We start from the raw sequence: 27,357 nt of genomic DNA, 5'->3' as shown, positions 1-27,357 counted from the left end.
GCCACAATCTTAGCCCAATGTAAGAGCCCAAGAGCCTGGCTTCTCTTCTCAACCCCTTGTTTTCCCCAGTGCCTTCTATATGTTGTCCCTTAACCAGTGATTTAAAGGCCCGCTTCCCCGGTGCGTTAATAGCCAATCAAACACACGAGGCTGGAGAATACACTTAATCCATTTACTTCCGATACTGCAGTATAGGGGCGCGCTCCGGTTCCACAAGATGGAGGCACCTGGAACAAACGAATCTCACAGTACATATAGGCCCTGACTACAAGAGGGTGTTAGTCTCTTTCTAACTCTTCTATTGGTCAGTTCTGGATTAGCAAGTTAAGTTACATTCAGTTTTCAAGTTAAGGTGCACAATCTCAACAAGTCATAGGTTACATTGGATGCTCTATTGGTCGAAAGTTTTCCCCTTTGTCTGCTAGGACATGGGGCCTTCCTAGACGAGGCCTTAGCGCGCATTCTGTCCCGGCTTCCCTGCTGTGCGTCCAGATGACGCACAGGGGAATCCGCAGACAGGCCGCGCTGAGGCCTGGTCTTACCCGCCATAAGCGAAGTCGCTTATGGCGCGCCTTTTCCCCAGCTCCGGCCTCAGGCCGGAGCTGGGGAAAGTGTGGAGAGTTCCGCGGCTTTTCGCGGCTCCTCGCTTACTCGCGAGGAGCCGCGAAAAGCCACGGACCTGGCACGATGCGCTGTGCCCATCGTGCCAGGAGGTGGGTGATCCGGGGGGGGGGGAAGATGGCAGAGGGCGACGAAGGAGACAGCGAGGTGATGGCAGAGGGCGACGAAGGAGATGTTGGGGGGGGGCGGAGGGCGACGAAGGAGACGATGAGGTGATGGCAGAGGGCGACGAAGGAGATGTTGGGGGGGGGCGGAGGGCGACGAAGGAGACGATGAGGTGATGGCAGAGGGCGACGAAGGAGATGGTGGGGGGGCGGAGGGCGACGAAGGAGATGGTGGGGGGGGCAGAGGGCGACGAAGGAGATGTTGGGGGGGCGGAGGGCGACGAAGGAGATGGTGGGGGGGGCGGAGGGCGACGAAGGAGACGGCGAGGGGGGCGGATGGGGGGGATTAAATTAAAAAAAACCCCTTACCTTCTCCGGCGGCTTCGGGCCCCACATGGCCCCTTTTAAAAAAAAAAAAACATGGCCGACGCTGCAGGGCTTCCGTCGTCCCTGCGGGTCGGCCGTCTAGGAGGCTGGGCGGCGCGCGTTAAAGTTTGCACGCCGTCGCCCCGCCTCCCTGCCGGCTTATCCCGGCAGGTCTAGCAAGGCCCATGATGTCCACCATTAAGGAATGCAAATCTGGCATGTAGCCACATGTAGCCACTCTTTGGCAGAGAAGCCATCTTTAACCCTTGGCACATTACATTCATTAGAAAGATGAAATCTCTCCCTGGGGACATCATATACATTCTCTCTTCCCTTGTCTTTATTTTACCCACATTTCACTCTTAGACCTTAGCTAGACCTAAGGTTTATCTCGGGATCGTCCCTGCCTGCTCCCGGGATATCCTGTGTGTCATTTACATGAACAGGGATGACCCCAGGACAATCCCGGGATAAACCTTAGGTCTAGCTAAGGCCAGTATTCTCCTTTCCTTCTTATGAACACATCCCCAACTTTTTCTCTCTTCCACCCCAATACTCCCTTGATTCACTGTCCCTCCCAAAAAGGAGTATACACAAGATCAGGGCATGAATCCAGAACAGTTAATCCAGAATATCTATGAATTAGATTCCATATTCTCAATCACTTTTAGAGATTAGAATTCTTGCTCCACCCATATGAGCAAGCCCTGAAGGCAGAAGGCTCCACCGATACTAACATAGGTGGCAGGCACATTGCATCATACACAAGTGAAGATATCACCAGGATTTTCCACCGCTTGCCTGAAATAGATCTCACAGTGCAAAATGCCAACGATTAAAACAGCATCCTGAATGCTGTCATCCGAATGCAAATAATAATAATAATAATAATAATAATAATAATAATAATAATAATTCAACTGCATTATGGATGCTGGAAAACGAACCCTTTGATGCTATCTCTTTGATACCCGGCTGACTCCCGCTGACTCCAGAGAACCAATGGAAAAGCTGTGCTTTGTTTGGAGTTTCAATCCATCATTTGAAAGCTGCATAAGAAGCTGGGGGAAAACAACCAGAAAAAGAAGACGAAGAAGTCAAGCAAATGTCTCTTTCCTGCTTTCAATTAGCTATGCTCTGCGAAACCTCAGTGATTTCTTTGCTGCAGCACAGAGTGGAAGGGTTAGCTGTCAACTCCCCCCCCCCACTCCTCCTTCTTTCAAAGATTCCCCAAGCATGACTGCAAAGATATTCTTGGATACAATGAAATTAATAGAAATTGCTTTCAGAGTCTCTCTCGCTGTGGATTGGCAGCACATTGCCACAGTTTGCTTAGAACCGGCACAGTGAGACTGGCGTATTTAGAGAATGTGGACCAACGTTTTGGCTGCCCATTCATTATGGCTGTAAGAAGAAGGAAGAGGGAAGGGTCCCTGCGTACATTTGAGGTTGGGGGAAACAGCCATGGCAAATGATACCGTTGATTAGGTAGTATAGGCAGAGCCGCCCCTATGGTGGCCAGGTGTCCTCTTTTACAGTGGACTGTCCTCCATTTGAAGGTGTCCTCTATTTGAAGGAACCATAAACACTGTTTCCCATCCATAATACCTGGACAGCAGACTGAACAGGTAGGGATCACAGGTCACCTCGTCACAGTCTTCTCTACTATGGCAAGATGCACTGTATTTCTATTTAAATTCAATTTTTTTTTAAAAAAAATGCATCTATACATATACCTTAGCATATGCCAATATTATGCAGATCACTGTCCTCTTTTTCCTCCTTTTTGGGTTGATGCATTTCCTTCTTTGGGGCAATTCATAAGTGAACACCCAAGGTGGCTGAGGCTAGACAACATGGAGCAATGCTGGCCATGGCAGAACGGCAGAGTTGTGGATGCTACAAAGGCTGCCCTGAAACCCCCCTGAGCTCGTCTGCTGCCTTGGGGTGCCTGAGGAATCCGTCAGCTTGCTGAACTTTCATCAGGTTTGTCTCATTTCCCGCAAGTTGACCTGACCCAATCTTCATTGAGTTGGGCCAATTCATGGGTTTTCCTATTTATTTATTTATTTATTTATTTATTTATTTATTTATTACATTTTTATACTGCCCAATAGCCGAAACTCTCTGGGTGGTTCACAAAAATTAAAACCACGAAGAACATAAAAACAACCAACTATCTAAAAACACAAATATAAAATACAATATAAAAAGCACAACCAGGATAAAACCACACAGCAAAAAATTGAATTAGCTTAAAATATGGAATTAAAACAGCAAAGTTTAAATTTAAGTTAAATTAGGTGTTAAAATACTGAGAAAAATAAAAAGGTCTTCAGCTGATAAATAGACATTTGTGTAAATGTCAGTCTTAATTTGCACAAATTTCAGCCATAATTTACGCAAATTTCAGCTGTAATTTGTACAGATTTCGGCCGTAATTTATGCAAACAGCTTTCTATTTACAGAACAAAAAAACAAAAAAACAGAAAAAGTTCCTGGATTTTGGGGCAAACCTGCAGCTTGGCCAATTTGGGGGTGCCATGGAAATCCAGTGAGCCCCCAAAGGGTCAGCTTTCCCAGTGGTGAGGGCCATCCCTACTTTTGCCCTCAGTTACAGTGAGGCATCCTGTCCGATTGTCAGTGTAAAAGTAAGATTAGACAGCCAATCCAGTTGACTTCTCTGCATGGGATTGGGGGTGACGTCTCAGGCTCCATAAGACCATAAGAAGAGCCAAGATGGATCAACCAAAGGTCCACCTAGTCCACTATTCTGTTCACACAGTGGCCAAACAGCTGTCTGTAGAAACCTACAAGCAGGACATGAGGGCAACAGCACTTTCCCACCCGTGTTCTTCAGCAACTGGCACCCATCAGAACTAGTATCATCTCCCTCACCCCGGGCATCAAAAGAGAGAGAGAGGGAGAGAGTTTTGAAAAGGTAGAGGGAGGGTGTGGCAAAGCAGTTTCTGTTGCTCCATCAAACACACGCGACGGGACCGCTGCGGGAGCTCAGATTTAATATTTAGCTATTATGGCTAGATTTGAAGTGATCATTCCCCAGTGAGGTGCTAATCTGAGCCTGCAATACAAGTGTAAAAACAAGCATTACATAACCTTCCTGCTCAGAGTTTGGGGACAAACAAAATCTCGTTAGATTTTTCATCTTTGAGCTTGCTACAAAAGCTCTCCTCTCTGCAAGCTAATGGGCGCGTTCTTCTTCTCGTTGTTTGCTTTTATGAAAGGAGATCACCGGCTAATGCCCACGTTTCCACCTCCCCTTTAAATTCTCTCTTCTCTCCCCAGCTGCCCATTACACTCCTGAAAAAAGGAGGCATTAATTAAAAATCTGCATCTGAGCCTGCTTGAATACTTTCCGTTACACTAAATATCTTCAATGTAACAGCTACGTAAGAAAAACAGAAGGAAGTCGAAGATTTCCAAACTCACAGGTGGATGGATGTTGTATCACCTCAGAACACTGGGTGAATGTTCCCATGTCTCTCACTTCCCTTCTATCATCATCATCATCATCATCATCATCATCATCATCATCATCATTGTTTATATGCTGCCTTGTTTGCTAAAAAGCCAACAAGGTACTGTGCAACCGCCCAAAATAATAAAACCAAACAGCAAACAAAAACATTGAAAACTGCTCATTTTAAAACCTAAGCTGAAAGTCTTTGGGAGCATCTGGGATCATGTGCAAAAAGAGGACTCTCCTATAGGGACATGTGCGTGCATCCAACATGGCTGCCTCTTGTGCAACTTCCAATTTGGGAGGGTGGGGTGTTTGCTGTGATTCTACTCTCGCTGTCTTGACTTTCTTTCTAGTAACTCTGCTTTGGAGCCACTTCAATCTGGATTCCGTCCTCTGCATTCCACCGAAACAGCCCTTACTAAGATCACCAATGATCTCCTTACTGCCAAGTCTAAAGGCCATTATTCCGTTCTTATTCTCCTTGATCTAACTGCAGCCTTTGACACGGTTGATCATGATCTTCTCTTAGATTCCCTTCATGACCTTGGATTTTGTGGCTCCGTCTATAACTGGTTTGCCTCCTATCTAGCGGGTCGCTCTTTCAGCGTGTTGGCTAATGGCAGCTCATCTTCCTCCTTTCCCCTTTCAGTAGGGGTTCCGCAAGGCTCAGTGCTTGGCCAGTTGTTGTTTTCCTTATACATGTTGCCCTTGGGCAAGCTTATTCAATCTCATGGCCTCCAATATCATCTGTACGCCGATGATACACAACTATATCTGTCATCTCCGGAACTTTCTCCTGATGTTCACGATCGTATCTCGGCATGTCTTTCAGATATCTCAGCTTGGCTGCTTCATCGTCGTTTGAAACTTAATATGGCAAAGACTGAATTGCTTGTTTTTCCTCCTAAACCTTCTCCTCATCTCTCATTCTCTCTTACTGTCAATGATGTTACGCTTACTCCGGACAAGGAAGCTCGTAGCCTTGGCTTTATATTTGACTCCTCGCTCTCCTTTATTCCTCATATTGAGGCAGTAGCTAAATCTTGTCATTTTTTCCTGTATAATATTGCCAGGATTCGATCATTTTTGTCTGTCTCTTCTGCCAAGTCTCTTGTTCATGCGCTGGTTATTTCACGGTTGGACTACTGCAACCTTCTTCTCTCTGGCCTTCCTTCTTCTCACATTAGTCCGTTGGTTTCTGTTCACCACTCTGCCGCAAAGATCATCTTCTTGGCTCGCCGCTCTAACCATGTTACTCCGCTTCTGAAATCTCTTCATTGGCTTCCAATTCACTTCAGAATCCAATATAAACTTCTCCTGTTAACCTTCAAAGCTTTTCACAGTCTAGCTCCTTCCTATCTCTCCTCTCTCATCTCACACTATTGCCCCGCTCGTGCTCTTCGCTCCTCTGATGCCATGCTTCTCGCCTGCCCAAGGGCCTCTACTTCCCTTGCTCGGCTTCGTCCATTTTCTTCTGCTGCCCCTTACGCCTGGAACGCTCTTCCAGAACATTTGAGAACTACAAGTTCAACCGCAGCTTTTAAAGCTCAACTAAAAACTTTTCTTTTTCCTAAAGCTTTTAAAACTTGATGTTGTGCGGACTTTATACTGTTAGTTTTACCCTACCCTGTGCCTGCTTACCCTACCCTGTGCCTGTTGGCATTCTCTTCCCCTCCTTATTGTTTTACTATGATTTTATTAGATTGTAAGCCTATGCGGCAGGGCCTTGCTATTTACTGTTTTACTCTGTACAGCACCATGTACATTGATGGTGCTATATAAATAAATAAATAAATAATAATAATAATAATAATAATAATAATAATAATAATAGTCAACTAAATCTACTTTTGAGGAAGTCAGAGGATCACTAGGGACAGGGACGGCCCAAGATATTTTGCTCAAGGATGATAATACACCCCCACCCACCCGAATTCCAAGTACAGAAGCTAACCAGACTGGTGGTTGAATCTTACTTCAACCATGGCAATGAGAAGCATCCCCCAACACCCTAACTGAGGGCTACAGGCTAGCTTAGGGGTGCAGGGCAGGGCAGAGGGAGCCCCCTCCCTACAGTTCTCTCCTCCAACAGAGGGAAACATCTGGAAGCTCCTACTCTACCCTATATACCCAAATATCCACTGCCTGAAGCAGTCACCTTACTTTGCCTAAGGGTAGACCTGGTCTTGAGCAGATGACACACTTGGGACCAGCCCTACCTTCTCCTGTAGCAGAAGGTAGGGCTGAGCATCTTTAAGGGAGGCCCTTTTTCATGTACCACCATCTTCAGAGGCATGTCCGGTGGCAGCAGGCAGTACGAGAGCCACTTTTGTGAGAGGCAGTGTGGTGTAGTGGTTAAAGTGTTGTACTGGGATTATGGTACAGTGGATGGACTGGAGCCAACTTCCATGGCCAAGTGATGACTAGAGCCCAGATCTCCCGACTCCCAAGTCCAACCCTCTAACCACTACACCAGACTGTCTCTCCAACATAGGAAGCTGCTTTTATACTAAGTCAGTCCCTTGGTCCATCTGGTCCAGTAGGGTTGTCACCGACTGGCAGGAGGTGCCCAGGGTTAGAGGCAGACGTTTCCTGAGCCCTACCTGGAGTTGCCAGGGATTGAACTGGGACCTTCTGGATATAAACCAGGAGCTCTACCACTGAGCTACAGCCCCTGACCACTGCTGTAGTCTTCCTGTCCTTGTTTCCTCTGAAAACACAAACAACCCAGGCAGGAATCAACAGAAGCAGTCGATATTGAAAAGGATGCTGTGGACCAGCAGCTGTGAGCTCTGTGTGGGTGCTCCCCTTCTTTTCCTCCACCTGATTGTATTTCCTTGGATTTCAGTTCACGCTCACCTCTTTTATGGGTGGAGGCTGCAGCTGCTTTCAGGGATGTGTCAGTTTTTCATCCTGGCTCCACGCTTTCGGCAACATGCTTCTCCTGTGTCAGTTCTTCCCTCGACTTGATCCGTTTTCACTATCAATTACCTTATAATGCCATTTTAATGGAAGTACTTTGCTGTTGAGCGACAGCGTGCTGCTGATGCGATCGGCCATTCTTCCGATGCTCCATTTAGCTATTTCAGATTTTTGTCTTGGTCGCTTGTTCTTTTTAATCGTGCGCTCAAGCGCATGCCTGGGTGATAACGGCTACGCGACGTTTTGCCGTAGGAGTACGGTAGGAGAAAGTGACATAAAAATGGATGCGTCTCTCTGCAGAATGCGAAATCCAGCTTCCTTGAATTGGCCCCAGGTAGAGGCAGGGCCTGTAAGTGCTCAAGTTAGCACAGATGCTGGCAACATGCTCTGTAATCCGAAGCACGGCACGTGTAACGAGGTGCCCCAGTGGGCTGAGTGCAAGTGTAACGAAAAGCAGTTCCTTTATGGATCACTATTTTTCATTTGGAGCTGCAGGTGCAGGAGGCCCAATCCAGATTGGGGCCAGGGAGGGAGGTTAAAGCTCTCCTACCCCCTTGCTAGGGTCCCCATGTAGATTAGCAAACCGCCTTTCCTTGTATACACCCAAATGACGTTTAAGATCTTCAGAGGAGGTCTCGCTTGTCATTCCAAACTGAACGGAATGTTGCCATGAAGAACTTTGATGGCAGGAAGAACTTCTCCATAGCGGCACCCTCTGGAATACCTTCCGTCGAGCATTTCGGGAGGCAGAAAATGTGACATCTTTTAAACGCTTCCTGAAAGGTAACAGATGCACCAGGGTGGCAGAAGTTATTTCTGCAATCTATGATTTAAGTCAAAGTTGGGGTACCTCTGTCAACGCGAGGGCCAAATTCAATTCCAGAGAAGCTCTCAGGAGCTACATGCCAGTGGTGGGTGGAGCCAAAGGCAAGGCGAGTCAAACTGAAGGCCAAGGAGGTGGGGCTACAAATACCAGTGCATTTTAGCTTCAAGCTCTTACCGTCAGTAACTCCGCCTTTAGAGAAGCATGATAACTTTAATGTACAAATGCAGTGCAATATTGCCACACAGTGCATAGCACCATGTGACTCTGATAATCCACACACTCACCCACAGGGCTGCACATTTTTGTATGGGTTAGGTATAGTGTTGGTCTGGAGCACTGTAGGAAATTAAAATGGTGGCCGGCCCCCCAGTGCAGGTCTGGAAAATTAAGATGGAAGCTTCCAACCAACCAACCACCCCCATGGTGACTCCTTGGAGCAAAAACTACTGCTGGATGCCACTACCAAATAAGCCCACTAGGGGCATGCACTGATGCAGGAGTTTCTGCTCCAGATGGCACTTGCAGAGGGTTCTCCCAAATCTGCAGCTGGCCCTGTATGAATCGGCCAATTCTCGTCCAGCACAGAGCTACAGCTACATTTTGAAACTGGTAGAAGGTGTACCATGGGGGCGGGGAGCAAAAGACAAGTACCAACTCACAACTTTTAGCCCTGCTGTTTGGAGAAGTGGTATGCTGTTGGGTTTCCCTGAGCCAGGTCACTCTTGGGTGAGCCTGTCAGAAAGCAGATGTACTCTGTGTCCATGGGGAAGTTTCTTGTGTTCTACTTACACATGCGCTTGATGGAACTGGCATGGAATCAGCACCGACAGGGACCTGCTTGGGCATTCAGCATTCTGTCAGGACAAAGGAGACGTGAAGCTTGTTGATGTTCAACTAGGGGGAAGAAGGACAGGCTGATGGAAGAAAAACATAGCAAGAAGGATGTGATTTGGGACCGTCAACACCTCCTGCATTACGAACTGTCTTTGTGTCAAAGATAGCTAAATCAGTGAAATGGCATGGGTATCCCCCCCCAAAAAAATATGGTTATGAAGACGGAAAAGGAATAATGTTGATCTTTATTTTGGACTTCTTTTTCACTACTTCTCCCCCACACACACACACAATCTATTTCTTTTAAAGGAACAACCCAGCTCCTTATGTAGAGCCACAGGCCTCGCTGCCCAGAAATATTCTTCCCATGGTACCACCAGGTCCACATTAGAATAATCTCTGCCTCTCCCCCACCCCACAGAAAATGTCCACTCATCTTTCTTCTTCTTCTAAACTCATTTCTGATCTGAGACCAGCTGCGAAGGTCAACGGTGGGCCCAAAGGACTGAGAAGATCATGCTGGGTGGCAGATTGACCTAGGAGAAGTAGAGTAGCAAGAAACGGCCCCATATTTTCTATTCCACATCACTGTCATGCAGAGGATCCCCCTTTTTCCTTTTTGCACATAGCCATGCAATTAATTTTCCCTTTTAAGATTTAAATATATATAAGTAGGTCAGCTCACTGCGATGAAAGGGGGAAAGGCAGAAAGAGGGGATCTTTTGCACCACAATCTCAAATCGCTGATTCTAGACAATTTGCATTTCTACATTATATGTCCTCCACCAGGGGGCATCAAAACAGCTTTCGCAAAGTTCACAGCAGGCAAATAGATGTAACAATTATGGATCAACAACAACAATGTAGAAATTAGAAATGGAAATCACCCCAGGAGCACATTGGGGGTGGGGGGGATTGACAGTGGCACATTCACTCATTTCATACAATCAGGATCTCTCGGTGTTTTCGATGTACAGCACCATGTACATTGATGGTGCTATATAAATAAATAAATAAATAAATAAATAAATAAATAAATAATGTGCATGTACAGGGAGAGGTGTAAAGCATCATGGCATCATGCTTTACCCTCAACTCTCCGTGCCTTCATTGAATGTATGGAAGGGTGCCGAAAACTATGAAAATGGTTTCTGAATGTAGTTTTCTGATAGCTTAAAGCCTATCCATGCATCTGCTTCTCTTTCCAGAAGAGCCCATTATTGGCAGATTAGGGCTTCATCACACAAACCTGTTTCCCTTGAATTATCCCCATAGTGTAAAGCTGTTGTTGTCATCATCGTTGTTGTTAGCTAAATCACACCCCGGGCGGCAGCGCTCCTAAGAGACTTTGCATACCAGGACAGGGTTTAAGGGGGAGAAATGTAAAAAAAATCATAAAAAAAAACAGATGACCCAATCCGATTCAAATTTGGTATGCTTAAAGCTCTCCTTAATATCTATTACTGTGCCAATTCTGATGTTTTTAGCTTTAAAACTTACGCAGGTGTAAGCATTTGTTTAATTTGTACTTTAAACATATCACATCATTCTCCTGCACCCCCAGTGGCCGCTCGGAGAATACAAAAGATTTGCTCCTAAAGAGGTAGTTAAATAGGTCAGTTCTTTTATATATGAAGCACAATTAAAGCAGGATTCATGGGAGTACTTCATAGTCAAAGCGGATTATAAACTGGAAAACTTCGGAGTCCTTTGCACACAATTTGCAGTGATTGCACAGTATAACCCTGGTGTGATGAAGCTAAAAAACAAAATCTTAGAAGACGTGTGTGTGTGTGTTTTAAAGAAATAGGATAGAACATTATTGGCTTCCCTGCAGTTGTATTGAATTAATAATGGTATTTAGTATTTACTCATCTCATCAGGAAAATTTCAACTCTATCAGCAGCATCATTCAACAAGGAAAGCTGCCTTTGAACAGAGGCATTTCAAAGCTGTTTTATTCTTTGTTTATTTTGGTTGAGTTGAGGAAGGATTGCTTTCCTTTGACTTTTATGTCTTGTAAATATTGCACAGAGGATGGCAAAACTTGTTTGGGATTGTGAGCTCCTCCAGAAATCTAATTAAGAGGAAAGTAATGAGACAGGAGGGACGACCTGTGTGCCCCTGAATTATGGACATGGCTTTAGAGAACTCAGCAAGGGGAACAGATCCAGCTAGTTTTATGTGAGCTTTTAGCCTTGACTGGACAATCTGTAACTGTAAATATACCAGATAAGTATCAGGGATAAACTCATACAGGGAAGAAACAGGCCTTACGGTAAAATCCAAAGTTTAAGGACTAAGTCAATAACAATTAGGGCTGTGCTCTGCTCCGATTCAGATCACGAATCTGGAGCGGAGTGACCTGATCCGCCTCCGCCAAAGGCGGATCTGAATCGGGTCGGGGGAGCTGCGGATCGAGGCGAAGAGGTTCACCTCCATCCAGAGCTCCGAATGCTGGTAAATGGGGGGGGAGGGGCTCATCTGGCACTGCCACTGCAGTCCTTGCGGCGACAGCAGTGGAGCCAGGTAAGGGGGCGGGGGGAGGGGGGAGGGGGCGGGGGGAGAGGGCTTACCTGTGTCTGTCACGGTCCAGCTCCAGCTTCAACTGAGGCCTAGGCCTCAGTTGAAGCCAGCACTGGACCACGACGGAGGCAGGTGAGTGGGGGGAGGGGCTTACCGGCTCCACCGCCGTAGTCCATGCGATGACGGCGGCAGAGCCAGGTAAAGAGGCAGGGGGAGGGGGGCTTATTCGGCCCCCATTTTGTCCCCCCTTCCCCACTTACCTGCCTCCGCCTTCTGCCGCAGAGGCATGTAAGTAGGGAAGGGGGTGTAAAATCTCGATCCTTCCCTTCAGATCTTGCTCTGCAGAGTGGAGCGGGGGAGGGTCACATCAACCCGAAGCAGTTCGGGCCCAATCTAAAACTTCCGGATCGGGCCATGAAGTGGTTCAGGGGGTCAATGCACAGCCCTAATAACAATCTTGATACTGTTGTATGTGAGATGTACCATTTCATGAAACCTCTTTTGTTATTTTCTTTGGATATTGTAGATGCTTTGAAGATCTCCATTTGGAGAGGAACATGTGAGATTATACACTTTATTATGAATGAATAAATATACGTAAATGCCAGAGAACTGTTGCTGAATGACTGAGATCTACTTTTATTTCTATGAACGATCTGTTCTCCACATTGAAATGGGTAGTAAAGAGAAATCACAGCAGCAATCCAAGACAACGGAGTGACCAAGTGCCCTCTTTTAAAGAGGACAGTCCTCTGTCTGATGTGCTGCTGAAGGACTGCCTGCTGTTTTGGAGGTGTCCTCTACTTTGGAGGACTGTCCATTCCAAGTCTGGTTTAAAGATAAACCATCACCAGAAGGAAGATAAAATTAACCAGGAAAGGATTTGTTACTGTGACATCTGAACCCAGGATGGTGTGAGCATGGCCATAGAATCATAGAATCATAGAATAGCAGAGTTGGAAGGGGCCTACAAGGCCATCGAGTCCAACCCCCTGCTCAATGCAGGAATCCACCCTAAAGCATCCCTGACAGATGGTTGTCCAGCTGCCTCTTGAAGGCCTCTAGTGTGGGAGAGCCCACAACCTCCCTAGGTAACTGATTCCATTGTCGTACTGCTCTAACAGTCAGGAAGTTTTTCCTGATGTCCAGCTGGAATCTGGCTTCCTTTAACTTGAGCCCATTATTCCATGTCCTGCACTCTGGGAGGATACGGAATAAAGGGCTCATTTTTCAACCACTCTCTAAAGCAGGTGAGACTGAGTTAATCCTCTGAGAACTGGCCATCCAGGGACCTTCAATTCAAAGATGACCTCAAAGTTGATCCCAAAAGAATGCAAATATGTACTTGATCTTTGGAACAATTGATCCAGGGGGCAACCAGCTCACGATTCAGTAGCAAAGCAGTTTTGCTGTCCTAAGAAAATGGCGACCAGCTTCCTCGCTCTTGCCGTTTGTCTGCTGGGATGTCTCCTCCACACCAAATGTGCAGGTTGGTTCATTTTAATAAGTCGGTTTTGTTTCTTTTGAATTGAGCTAAGAGTTGGGTTTTGTCACCTGATGAGGAACCGATTGTGTGCAAGTAACATGAAGTGTTTGACTGCTGGTTTCTAACGAGAACCGCACTGCTAGAAAAAACATTACAGTTATTTCCTATGCAATCAGGTCCACTATGCTTCACCGGACTTGTTCGCATAAGGCTATAGGGCAGAATTCCAGCCATAAAGAATATCAGCTGTTTGTCTGATTTGTATGACCTTCATGTCCGTCCGTAGCATAGAAGGTGGACTTAAATCCAACCACTTGGGACATACAAAAGGAACACAAAAAAGCAGGCAATTAGTAGCTAATGTATAAGCTTATCATAATTTAAGGGGGGGAACCACCCAAATATGTGCATAATTATTTCAACTTTGGAGCTTAAACTCAAAAAGATATTTAAAATACAAACTGAAACATTTACATTAAAGCACACAATGGTTTAATTGTAGCAAGTGGATATTTTATGTGGCTGTTTTAAATCCAGCATCTGCTTCAAAGGTTTTTGATGGTGTGGGGAATACAGGGCATGTCTACCCCAGCCCTGTATCCTAGGATTGTCCCGGGATCATTCCTATGCATCCAAATGCCACACAGGGGATCCCGGGAGCATGCAGGGAGGATCCCTGGGATAACCCTTAGGTGTAGAAAGGGCCATAGTTAAAAATGTACTTTTAAAATAAATGCAAATACCAGTTTTAGAAGAGGTGTTTTCCTCAGGACCACAGCAGAGGAGGAAAGGAATAAATTCCCTCCCCAGACCTGCCCTGATCCTTTTAATCATCAGGAAATTTATTCTGCTATAAGCTTTTGAGGACCACGGCCCATTTCATCAGATGCGTGGACTATTATGGAGAGTTTCAGGTTTACATACCATATGTTCTGCATATAAACCTGAAACTCTCCCAAAATGCTCCATGCCTCAGATGAATTGGGCTACAGGCCATGGAAGCTTATGCCAGAGTCAATTTGTCTGCCCTTAAGATGCCACAATAGCTTTTGATGACGGCTCTGCAGCTCCATCCTCAAGCAGAAATGGAGTGTTTGAAGGCTGTTGGTTGGGGTAGTTATGCACAGAGCACATTCTTCTCAAAAACCTCTAATTTCTTTTCGTGTTGAAGTTTTTATTGATCAGGGCAGAGCAAGCAGTGTTCTGCACCGATACAGAAGGGAGAATACCGGTGTATTTGAAGAACTACGTCAAGGAAACCTTGAACGCGAGTGCATAGAAGAGATATGTGATTATGAGGAAGCGAGGGAAGTCTTTGAAGACGACGAACGAACGGTGATTACTGTCACGTGAGATCTCAGGGCCTGCCATTGGGTGATTTCCTGAATTGGCAGATAAAGAACTGTTCACGTCCTTTACCAAATGTAACTAGGGTTTCAACCCTAAGTAAATCCCACTTAACTTTTTGGAACTTATTCCCGGAGCTTTCAAACACAGACATAATGTGCCAGGCTAATCCAAATTCTGCACCAAGGAGTGCATACGTGGCCTGCAGACACTATGCAAATGTGCATGATTGCTCTTAATCTGCACAGTGCATCATGCAGTGTTTACTATTTGGCACAACTCTTGTTTTGTTTGACCTGGGAAGTAGCAAGGATGTTCTGGGGACGCTACAGCCACGGAAGTCTTATTTACCGGCTGCTTTGGTTGCTACAATTTTCAGTAGATAAAACCATTCAATCAAATAGGCCTAGAGGCTTTATTTTATTTTATTTCAATGAAAGCAAAAGCTGGATACTATAACCAACAGTGCATTGGGGGCTTTCCTGTGAGCACGGTGCCCTGGTTCTTTCAGATTACATGTGTAAGGGGTGAGCTGTGTTATAAAAGCCTTGAACCTCTTCCAGGAATAAATAAGTGCTGTGCCTGATCTCCATACAAATGTCAGATGAATGGTATATATTAGGGCTGTTCTCCGCTCTGGTTTGGATCACAATCCAGAGTGGAGTGACCCGATCTGCCTCCTCCAAAGGCAGATCCGAATCGGGTCAGGGGAGCTGCGGATCGAGGCGAAGCGGTTTGCCTCCATCCGGAGCAACGAATGCAGGTAAGTGGGGGGAGAAGGGGGCTCACCTGGAGCCGGCGCCACCGCAGTCCGTGCAGTGATGGTGATGGAGCCTGGTAAGGGGCTTACCTGTGTCCATCGTGGTCCGGTGCAGGCTTCAACTGAGGCCTGCACCAGATCGCGACGGAGGCAGATAAGTGGGGGGGGCTTACCCAACTCCATCACCAAAGTCCGTGTGGTGACAGCAGTGGAGCTGTAAGGGGGCAGGGGGAGGGGGGCTTATTCAGACCCCATTTTGTCCCCCCTTTCCCACTTACCTGCCTCCACCATCCACCTCGAGGCAAATAAGTAGGGAAAGGGAGGCAAAATCTCGATTCGCCCCTCCGGATCTCACTCCGCAGAGCGGAGTGGGGGAGGGTTGGATCGACCTGAAGCGGTTCAGGCCTGATCCGAAAGATCCAGATTGGGCCATGAAGCAGTTCGGGGGATCCATGCACAGCCCTAGTGTATATGCATATCAAACACTTCTCTGCTTGAATTTACGTTTGAATTTAATTTTATTATTTCCCTTCTAGCGGCTATTTTGGGCACTATATAAATGTAAGTTTTTGTTGTTATTATTATTATTATTATTATTATTATTATTATTATTCAGTCAGATGGCATGACTCTATACTGGTGGCCAAATTCAAATAGCAGCCCATAGAAAGGCCATTGTAATATCCATTAGGTGAAGATGCTTAGCTCACTTAGGGTGCAATTCTATGGAGAGATGGCCATAAGCCTCCAAACTTTTAGATTGTAAGCCTGTCTTTTAGATTGTAAGCCTGTGGGCAGGGACTGTCAAGAAATACTTTGGTAAGCCGCTGTGAGAGCCTTTTTTGGCTGAATGGTGGCATAAAAATCCTTAAATAAATAAATAAATAAATAAACTTGGAGGCGTACAGCTATCCTATCTTTGCTTCCACTCTCCTGCCACTCTGCATTTCAGCAACACGGGCTTTTTTGCCTGTCTAGCTGAGGTGTCAGGGAGGGGATAGGAAGGAGGCAGGGGAAGCCAGAGTATTCCTTGTATGTGTCATGTCCAGCCCTGCTCCCCCTGGGTTGGAAGAAGGTGTTTCAGGTGATCAATCAGAATCAGACTCTGAAGTAGAGAAGTCAGCGCCAGAAACAGGCCAGCCTGTACCAGTGGGGGAGAAAGCGGGCTCTTCACTAGCTGGGAGTGAACCCTCACCAGAGCTTATCCCCTCAAGGACAAGCAATACACAGTCAGTGGGAAGCCAACGTTCTTCCGAGGGGGAAAGCACAGAGAGGTTAGCTGATCCTAGAGTACGCCGCAGACTAAAATGGGCAGAGTTAAAGGAAGGCGAGAGAAAGTCGGCTTGGCTGGTGTCCCGTCAGAAGTGTCCCGTCAGACACAACTAGTCTCTCTGAAGTTAACGCATCTTGGGAAAGAGCTTTCCCTTCTTCTTGAAAGGACAATTGTCTCTCTTAGTTTGCATAGCTTTGCCTAGGGGAAAGGTCTTAGAGATTAGACTCTTTTCAGGTGGGAAGAGATGTTTATTGCTTGAATAAAGCTTTGTGGATTATTTAGCAGGCTTTGTTATTGTCTCCTAAGAAGGCGGGAAGTTTTGAGAAACAGGACAGCACACCGGCCTCCGCAGTCCCTCCCCCCCCCATCCCTGCTCATGGGAACACTCTCAGAGAAGCAGCAATGTAATTCTCTCTGTGCTGGCTACAAGGAGGAACAGGTGGGCACGGGTGCTGGGATCCAGGAATCTGAACCCCTGGACTCTCTTAAGGCCTGCCAGACACTGTCTAGAGGGCATACGACTGCTCCTTTAGAAAGCCAAATTTTCAGTACCAGGAATAAAAATAAGAATTCTACTAAATACCATAGACCAGGCTTGAGTTGATAAAATTGAGGAATTTTCATATTAAATGGAAACAAGGCCAGCAACATCTTTGTCTCCACTTTGAAAGAGTGGACTGTAAAGCATTTCTCCAATAGTCTTAACAGAATACTTTAATTGGTGTATTTATTTATTTATTGAAAGTGGGTTTTTTTCTATTAGTAATTACAATATAATCTTCCTTTCTAAGATGGAGACCCATGCATGATAAATCCCTGTATTAATGGAGGCAAGTGTCGCCATCAAATCGGTGACTACAAATGTTGGTGTCCAGCTGGTTATAAAGGAAAGAACTGCGAATTAGGTAAGTTAAAAGTAGGGGTGTGCACGGACCCCCCCGCTCCGCTTCACTTCTAGATCTGCGATTTTCGGAGCAGGCTGCTTCGCCCCGCCCCTGCTCCGCCCACTTCCGCTCCGCTCCGCTCGGAGCTCCGGATCCGGATCGGAGCTCCGTTTTTTCCCCCCATAGGGTTGCATTGAAAGCTAAAAAAGTAAACAACTTTTTTTTGGTTCAAGTTAGAAACCTCACGTTTGGCACCATGACACCTCATGGACGTATACACATGCACGCCAAGTTTCAAGGCAATCCCATCATCCCCTGATTTTTTGGGAATTTTTGAAAATCGGGCACCCCATTCACACCCCTTTCCATAGCTCCATCAATTTGCACGTTAGAAACCTCAAACTCACCACCATGATAGCTTATCCATGTGTCCACACGGACGCCAAGTTTCAAGGCAATCCCATCATCCCCTGATTTTTAAGGAATTTTTGAAAATCGGGCACCCCATTCACACCCCTTTCCATAGCTCCGTCAATTTGCACGTTAGAAACCTCAAACTCACCACCATGAAAGCTTATCCAGGGATACATATGCACGCTGAGACTCAAGGCAATCCCATCATCCCCTGATTTTTGGCAGGGCTTAAACCTGCAGACCTCTCAATGGGGCCATTTCAAAGGAAATCCCAACATGCCATGAACTGGGGAGTAGAGATCAACCTATATGAATCTTCTTCCACACTTGAAAAATGGATTTGGAACTTGAGCACAGGAAGGACTTCTCCCCTGAGTCAAAGCCAGACACACACAACATCCCTGCAAGGCAGGCAGGGGAGGACAGAGGGAAGGCAGGCAGGCAGGCAGCAGACATTTCTGGGGGCATAAGGGAGTGAGCCAAGGATAAGCCAGTAATGCATATAAAATGGAATAAATAAATAAATAAATAAATAAACGAAGGAGGGGTGGAATTAAAAGCAGCAGTGTTGCTGAATAAACAACAAGAAGAACTTAAAAAAAAGGCTATATCTGTCTTTTACCAGTAATAGGGGGACGTGCCCGGGGGAGAGGGAAGCAGCTGCCAGTTCAACTCAAGAAAGCCATTGCTTCACCAAGAACTTGAGAAGTAAACGCTCACTTCAACTCATAACAGGCATCGCTCCACCACTAAGAAGTAAACGCTCACTTCGACTCATGATAGGCATTGCTCCACCGTTTTACTCTCTTTGGAAGGCTCTGATGGCCTTCCAAGTACAGGAGAGAGTGGGGGCACGTCCATGATGAGATGCCCTAGGGGAGCTCATCCCCTTGCACCACATCTTTTCAGTTGTTCCCCAAAGTTAGGGTGGGTAGCAGTGCTGTGTTTCTATCTCTTATTCTTGGCTTAGTATATGATTTCAGGTTGTGTTTGTGCATTTGGTGGGGCTACTGTGTTAAAAAAACACTGGGAAAAGTCCGTTCAGATTAAGAAAGAGAAGTTTCCCAGAATCCCAAGTTACCCGTTTTGCCTATCCCCTCCTCCAACTTTGGGATCATCATGACCGGGAGCTGACTCTGCCCCTCAGCCCTTTGAAAAAGGTATTTTTCCCGCCGATTTTTTTTTAAATTCTAGCGCGCGACCCGCACGACGCAGAGAGGTGAGAGTAGTCTCAAAATGATCCCCATCCACGACTCTCTGTGCACAAGAATTTTCAAAACGATAGCTTAAAAATCAACCCAGTTATCCCCGATTCTTTCCCACAATGCAATCCTGTGGGCGAAAAGCCGAAAACCACCGTTTGAGCCGCACTGTCCCTGTTTGTTGACCCGATTTTTTTAAAAATATAGCATGCGACCTGCACGATGCAGAGAGGTGAGAGTAGTCTCAAAATGACCCCCATCCACGACTCTCTGTGCACAAGAATTTTCAGAACGATAGCTTCAAAAACAACCTAGTTATCCACGGGTATTTCCAACAATGCAATCCTATGGCGAAATGTTTTCAAGATGGCGACCGGAGCACTCCGCCTGAACTAGGAGCTCCGAAAAATGGTCGCTTCTCTTCGCCTTGCTTCTAGGGGTCTGCGGCCCACTTCTACTCCGCCTCTGGGTAAGGCGGAGCAGGCCAATCCGCTACTGCTTCTCCGCTCCTAATCAGAGCGGAGCACATACCTAGTTAAAAGTGTGTGGGTGCTTCATATGGTCTGTACCACGAATCAGGTGGGTGTTAAGCAAGGACATTCCAATCTGTTCGTATTTGCATGTATTCAAACATGTATTCAGTTATTAGGGCTCTTGGGAGGGTTTTTTTCACATTTGGGGTGCCATGACTGAAAAGGCCCTGCTTGGGTACCCACCTGCTGTCCTTCTGATAGTGGGGGATATGAACCAGGTCCTCAGTGATGGAATGATGTTTGTGGGGGGGCTGTTACGAGGAGGGACACAATTCTTATGATATCCTGATCCCAGACCAGTTAGACCAGTCACGACTGGAACTTCAAATTGAGCCTGGGAGCAAAGTGGAAAGTTGTGCAGCTGATAAAAGATAGCTGTAATGTGATCTGTCCTTCTCTGTGAGCCAAAGGAAGTGAGGCAAGTGGCTACTAGGAGGAGGGCCTTCTCTGCTGTGGCACCTCGGCTGTGGAATGAGCTCCCCGGAGAGGTTCGGCTGGTGCTTACACTATATTCCTTCCATCGCCAGCTGAAGACCTTTTTATTTTCTCAGTATTTTAACACCTATTAACTTAAATTTAAAACTTTGCTGTTTTAATTCCATATTTTAACCTCTACCAATTTTTGCTGTGTGGTTTTATCCTGGTTGTGCTTTTGTATCTGTGTTTTTAGATTGTTGGTTGTTTTTATGTTTTTCATGCGTTTAATTTTTGTGAACCGCCCAGAGAGGTTCGGCTATTGGGCGGTATAAAAATGTAATAAATAAATAAAATAATAAATAAATAAATAAATAAATAAATAAATAAATCTGTTTGACTGGTCCCCTCAGAACCCTGGCAGCCACATTTTAACCCAACTGAAGTTTCAGGATTTCATATCGCCAGCTTATTCTTATATTTTAGAAAGTTTTGCTTGTAATTAAATTTGATTTCAACTCCACATCAGACAGTAGCTGCTCAACGTACAATGGAGGTTGCAAGCAGCTCTGTGAGAACGGCCCAACTGGGAAAGGAATCTGCTCCTGTGTTACTGGATACAGACTGAAGGAAGACCAGAAGACCTGCGAACCAACAGGTAAAGCAAAGTTGTGGTGTTGATGAGAGTCTGAGATTCCCCTACTCTTCTAGCAGATTAAGGCTGCCGCGCTGCATGCGTTCCAGAGAAGGGCAAGTGTGGCGATACCTACCTTTCTGTCCCTTAGGTATGGCTGAGTTTGTATGTCTAGTGAATGCGAAATGTTTGACTGAGTGGGTGTGGCTAGTGATGCGGTGAGAGAGGGGCAGGGAGGAGTATAAATAGGTTGGTTGAGGGGATTGTGAGTTTAGTTGTTTGAGGTTTGGTTTTAGTCTCGGAGTTTTAATCTAGCTTGTGCTTCATGAGAGTGTTTGGTGTAAGGAATGAGAAGAGATAGAATTTTAAGGGACTTGGGATTACTGTTTTAAATATAAAAATATGCAGGTTTGATCTAAATTGAAATACTAAAGATTTGTTAAATTTCAATAAACTTTACTTTGTGTTCTGTTACGACAAACCACGCACCAGCTTGGAGTTATTACCTGCTATATTACACAGTGTAAAACATCTAACAATACACCTGCAGTTCAGTACCTCAGTAATAGAACCTATTTGCCAAAACCCTTTACCTTGTTCCCTCACATATAGGGGAGAGGTTGTGTTGTTTTTACCATTTCCTCGGGCTTTTCAAGAGGTGGCGCTTGGCTTGAGAAGGGTGTACCAGGCAAGGCCTTCTGGGTGAGGTCGGTGCCATCGCCGGCAGCCCTGAGCCCAGTTCCAGCCCAGCCCTGCGCCAACCTGGCATGCGGGAGAGTGGCTCACTGGTGCTTCCTGCACCAAATGCCAAGGCAGCCATGTGTGGCCAAGGGGAAGGGAACCCTCACAGGGAGGGGGGGTGCAGTGGTAGAAGAATGGACTTGGGACAGAACTACCCCAATATGACACATTGAAAACAGCTTGAAAACTATTTATGGAGTGTGTCCTAGGCCCCAACAGCTGTTATAAACCATTTTAAAGCAGTAGTGTAGATCCCAGCCCAGTGAGAGAGTGAGTGCAGGCAGGTGGAGGCAGCAATGTACCTTGGGCTGGGGCTGGCTTTCTCCCAGTCCCATTGGGAGGATGGCCTTTGGTCAAATGCCAGGAGCTGCCAGAGCTGATTCCCCAGGGTTTAACATCAATGTAGGGCATCTCCACATGCGAAGTCGTCCCTCTTCGGTAGACGTTTGCCTTCCAACTTGTGGAGGCATATGGTGACAGCGATGGAGTGGATGGAGCGAGAGCAGTCATCTCCTCCACGTGATTCTAATCGCATAGGGGATCTGAATGGGGGGGAGGAGTTCCTGTTGCATTCCACTCTGGGATTATTGTGTCCAGGACCAGCCTCAAAGATAGGCATGGTTGGGCACCTGCCCAGAGCCCACATCCCAACTGAGTCCCACCGACAAGAGAGCCCTGGAGTTGCTCCTGCTATCCAGCATTGCAGCTGGCTTGTTCACTTGCCTTACTCTGGTCCAGATGACGGAGATGGTGAGGAGGAGGAGCAGGAGATGCCATGGCCTGCTTCCTCATGGGCTCTCTCCCTGTCAAGAATGCAAATGGTAGCCCAGATGAGAAAGAGGAGGAGGAGCAAGAGCAGCTGGTGACAATGGTGGTGAGAAGAAGGGCCAGGTTCTCTTCTCGGTCCTCCCAGAGTGCAGGGCACGGGACACTGGGCTCCAGTTACAGGAAGCCAGATTCTGGCTGGACATCAGGAAAAATTTCCTGACTGTTAAAGCAGTATGACAGTGGAACCCATGACCTAGGGCGGTCATGGGCTCTCCCACACTAGAGGCCTTCAAGAGGCAGCTGGACAGCCATTTGTCAGGCTTTAAGGTGGATTCCTGCACTGAGCAGCGGGTTAGACTCAATGGCCTTATAGGCCCCTTCCAAGTCTACTATTCTATAATTCTATAAGGTGGGCCAGCTCACAGAGGAAGGAGGGGCATGGAGGGTGTTTTGCCCTCAGAGATTTGGAACAGACACTCATTGTGTCAGCTACCTTGGGCCTAATTTACTGGGGGGCGGATGGCATTCAAAGAATAAACTGATGATAATGTTCAAGTTCATGCACTTGTCAAGCATAGACTAACCCACCTCTTGCAGCAGATACTTTGGCAATCCAGAGCCTACATTCATATGCACGTGTGCTTTTGTATGCTCCCCACAGTGCCCTTTCCATGTGGAAGGATTACAGCTCCAGAAGTAGTGAAGAGTAATCTCACCCGCTCGTTGGACAGGTGCTCCTCCCGCACTACCGGTGGCCTCAAAGAAAAATCGGACAACGCCACCCAAGATGGCCCCACGGCATCAACTCTTAACAGGGAGTTCTTAAACATGAACAGCTTGAAAGGGGAAATCCCATGGCAGGTAGTGTAATTAATTGAGCTGTTTTGCAATGCTGGTATTCCTGCCTTTGGGAGAGAAGCAATCCATCCTTCATTAACCTAGTATCCTCCAGATATCTTGACTTACAACTCCTGTCTTGCCTCACCATAGTCTGTGCTCACTAGGACTGATGGCAATTGGAGTCCAAAACAAGTTGCCCAACACTGTCCCAGACCCAAACCTCTTTCTCAGAAACCAGCCAGCTACCGCACAGCAGAGTGCAAAAGTAGGTAGCATTAGTAACAAACTGATAATCTATGGACAGATTGCACCAAATACATTACTGGAGGGAGGCTGTCATTCTAAATGCCAGGGTCCCCTTAGCTTTGGCATGGAAACTCCTTCATAACCCTTTTGTCTTCAGGTGGACCAGCTCAGGTCAATCCCTGAATAACTGAAATATTATGAGGCAGCCATTTCTTTGCCAGGTTTAAATCAATATTCTGGTGAATTTTCCAAATTCAAAATTCGTTGGCTGTTAGTTTTCAGTTTGGGAGGTACGTTCTTTAACTTGTTGTGGTCTAATACCCCCTTCTTCTTTTTTGAAGGGTGGTAATTTCTTTTGTAAATTATAGGGATTTCCAATATGGCACCCAAAGGGCATATCCATTCAAGAATGTGTATATATCTCCAAAAGCAACAATACAAAGCAAGCTTAAATATTTGAAAGGTGATGTACCATGCAGATCCCTACATGTCTACTCAGAAGTAAGGCCCGCTGAGTGATGAGGATGGTGTTACACCATCTCCAGAACCAGAGGCAGTAAGCCTCTGAACACTGGCTGTTGGAACAATGGGAGACGGCTGCTGTCCTAATGTCTTGCTTGTGAGCATCATTTTGGACATCTGGTTGACCACTGCGAGAAGCAGGATGCTGAACTAGATAGGCCTTTACAATGAGTTCAGTGGACTTACTCCCAGGTATGTGCGTATAGGATTGCAGCCTACAACGTTTTGGGTCAGGGTTTCTCAGATTTTCATTCCAAGGCTCACCTTCATATCTGTGCAGTTACAACAGTCTTTACACAGATCTGTTATTTGTTAACATTGTAACTGCTGCACTGTTTTGCTTCATTCCCCCCCACCCCAAAGTCTTTTGATTCGATAATCGTATGTTTACAGGTTGGTAGTTTCAATACAATGATGTAGCGCTCAGCCTTTGCTGCCCTCTAGAGGCAGCTGCCATCCAAAAGACAAACTGTGTGCCTATCCAGAATCAAATATATAAATTTCCCCTGACAAGGCTGACAATCGCACCTAGGTTTCTATCGAAGCAGACGAGTGTATCTCTGAGTTTTGAGGCACTCACACCACATATCTCACTCAGGCTTTAGCTAAGGTTTATCCCAGGATCGTCCCGGGATCATTCCTGCCTGCTCCCAGGATATCCTGTGTGTTATTTACATGAACAGGGATGACCCCAGGACAATCCTGGGATAAACCTTAGGTGTAGCTAAGGCCCCAGATGGTCAACATTCACCTGGGCAGGTCAGAGCTCCAGATCCTTAATAGATTGGAAGAAGGGTCTCTTCTAGCATGACCTCCTGTTTCTCCTGGGGCCCCAACCAGCACCTGTTGAGAAGCCAATATTCATAGTAATGGAGACGCCACACAGGCTTTTCTGATGAAGTCTTATAGATACAGCTGTACTTTTGAGTCCTGTCCATTGCCAGCCTCCAAGCTCAGCATTCTCTTTGTGAAATGAGACTTGTTAGACTACTCTTGACCCTGGTTTGATAAATGGCCCACAATCTCATAAACCTCCCTTACAGGTGTATATGTATAGCTTCGAGCGGAAAGGGTTCTGTGGAGGAGCGATCCTCAACGAAAAGTGGGTCATCACTGCAGCACACTGCCTTGAACATGAACCACACACTGTCGTGGCAGGTAAACCATGGGCAACTTGAATGTGGGAACTGCTCCATTTTTGCCTAGACAGAGGTTGGGTTGTTTGCCCAAGCAAGGGGGCAAGGATGGTGTAGAGAATCAAATCTGGCCTGATCAGGGACAAACCTGACCCGATTGGAGTCCCAGTTTGTGGCCCCCGAGAGCTTGTTAAGCCCTTGGGCTAAAAGAGGTTCTTCACCCCTGCTCTACAGCGTTAGCTCCTGGCACTCCCAATCAGTAGGCTTTGTGTTGCTCTCAGGGTGGAGGAAGAGAAATTGAGAGGAACCCAAATTGACACATTTGTCTCTCCCTACTTAAAACGTGTCTGATGGCTCTTTTGCCAGGTGAACATAATACGGAGAATTATGAACACACTGAACAACTCCGTCGCATTGTCCAGGCAATTCCCCATCCTGCCTACAACGCTAGCAATAAGTACGTCGATGACATTGCTCTTGTTGAGCTCGATTCGCCGTTGGTCATGAACTCGTACGTCACCCCGATTTGCATCGCGGACAAAGCATTCACGGACAACCTAGTGAAGGATGAATTAGGGACCGTGAGCGGTTGGTGGAGACTGAAGGAGCAAAGGAAAACAGCTAGCATCCTCCAAGTTCTGAAAGTTTATTATGTTGATCAGGCCCGTTGTCTAAGGGAGGCTGGAGACGCCATCTTTCCAAACACGTTCTGTGCAGGCCGCCCTGCTGCGGCTGTGAAACCCCACCAAGAGCAAAGTGGAAGTCCGTATACCACAAACATTGATGACACCAGCTTCCTAACAGGGATAACTACCTGTGGTGAGGCGTGTACTGGAAATGGGGAATATACCCTCTATGCAAATATAGGAGACTACGTTCAGTGGATAAAAAACACAACAGCGCTTCCATAATTAAGCCAGAGCCAAAATATTTTCCTATAGCTTTCCCCAAGATCCTCTGATGGTGGGAAGTAGAGGGGAATATAATTAGCCTAATTTCTTTTCTGAAATAGTTTGACAGAATTAAGAGTAATAATAATGATTGAATGCACACTTAAGAGCAGAAGAAGTGCCCTGATGCTGGATCAGACCAAGGGTCCATCCAGTCCAGCACTCTTTTAGAAAGCCATTTACACAGGGATTATTTGGAAGATTAAGGAAAATCATAGAATCATAGAACAGTAGAGTTGGAAGGGGCCTATAATACCCATCAGGTCCAACCCCCTGCTCAGTGCAGGAATCCACCCTAAAGCATCCCTGACAGAGGGTTGTCCAGCTGCCTCTTGAACGCCTCTAGTGTGGGAGACCCCACAACCTCCCTAGGTAACTGATTCCACTGTCGTACTGCTCTAACAGTGAGGAAGTTTTTCCTGATGTCCAGCCGGAATCTGGCTTCCTTTAACTTGAGCCCGTTATTCCGTGTCCTGCACTCTGGGAGGATTGAGCAGAGATCCTGGCCCTCCTCTGTGTGACAACCTTTTAAGTATTTGAAGAGTGCTATCATGTCTCCCCTCAGCCTTCTCTTCTCCAGGCTAAATATGCCCAGTTAAGAGGTAGTACAGCTCATTGGGTAGAGCAGTTGGCTTCCAATGCCAGGATCCACATTTAGCGCCTTCACTGTGAGGCTTTCAATGAGACACTTCAGCTTTAGTTCCCGAACAATTAAAGAAGTACCTACCTCACCAGGTTGTTGAGAAGGTTAAACACAGGATTGTAATGTACGTTGGAAAATCAGGATGACATTTCATTAAAACGGCAAATTGGCAGAAAGTGCATTTCTGTATAATGATGTATAATGAAACCACAAATAAATTACAACATGAAAAAAGAATATATCCTTCTTGTGCATGGAACCAGTACAAACCTAACTCCACACAAGATCAAATGTTTTCATGCCGACATTTATTCATTTTCCAAGGTCGTATAAGGCATTTAGATATAGCTTTAATCATCAGATGTACGGTATAGATTTTTTTTTTCCAAGACAAGAAGGAACTGCCTCCTCCATTGTAGGATGAAGATCCGTGTACATTGCACAACTGTTTAAGATCCACAAGGATTTGTGCCAAGTTCTGCCAATCTAAGAATGTACATTCAGTTTTAGTGTTTCATAAACAAAAGCATGCAAGGTTCAGAACTAGGAAGACAAGATTAGAAGAACAAGATATCCTAAATGCATTTGAGTTGTTAAGGTGAAGTATTTAGGGCCTGCCTTTTATGTGTAAAGTGTTGTTGTTGAATTGTTGGTTTATTCATCTGCCAACTATAATGAACCTCTCTCTGCTCCTTTTTCCCTATAGTTCATCCCTCGCTTCCAGATTTTCCCACCTTCATTTTATAGCATCTTTTTGGGCGAGTCACAGGGCACAACTACACACACCATTTAATCCCCTGTCCACCCACCCACCCACACCCACACACAAATAGGACCACTATTTCTCCCCCTCCAACTCTCAGGATTGCTGTATCTCTGCT

The 27,357-nt window shown here is 46.1% G+C and overlaps 1 protein-coding gene across 1 annotated transcript; it reads left to right on the top strand.

Moving 5' to 3' along the window:
* The first annotated feature begins 11,633 nt into the window (after positions 1-11,633).
* On the top strand, positions 11,634-26,713 carry LOC134409264 (coagulation factor IX-like). The gene is made up of 10 exons (XM_063141909.1): positions 11,634-11,686; positions 12,210-12,242; positions 13,054-13,172; positions 14,341-14,504; positions 15,813-15,837; positions 17,341-17,454; positions 20,526-20,654; positions 22,801-23,000; positions 24,791-24,905; positions 25,250-26,713. Coding segments are annotated over exons 2-10 (1,413 nt in total). The 5' UTR covers positions 11,634-11,686; positions 12,210-12,240; the 3' UTR covers positions 25,795-26,713.
* The last annotated feature ends 644 nt before the right edge of the window (positions 26,714-27,357 follow it).

The sequence above is a fragment of the Elgaria multicarinata genome, chromosome 15, assembly GCF_023053635.1.
Source record: "Elgaria multicarinata webbii isolate HBS135686 ecotype San Diego chromosome 15, rElgMul1.1.pri, whole genome shotgun sequence".
Classification (NCBI taxonomy): domain Eukaryota; kingdom Metazoa; phylum Chordata; class Lepidosauria; order Squamata; family Anguidae; genus Elgaria; species Elgaria multicarinata.
The sequence above is the reverse complement of the archived record's forward strand: the minus strand, read 5'-3'. Positions and strand labels throughout refer to the sequence as shown.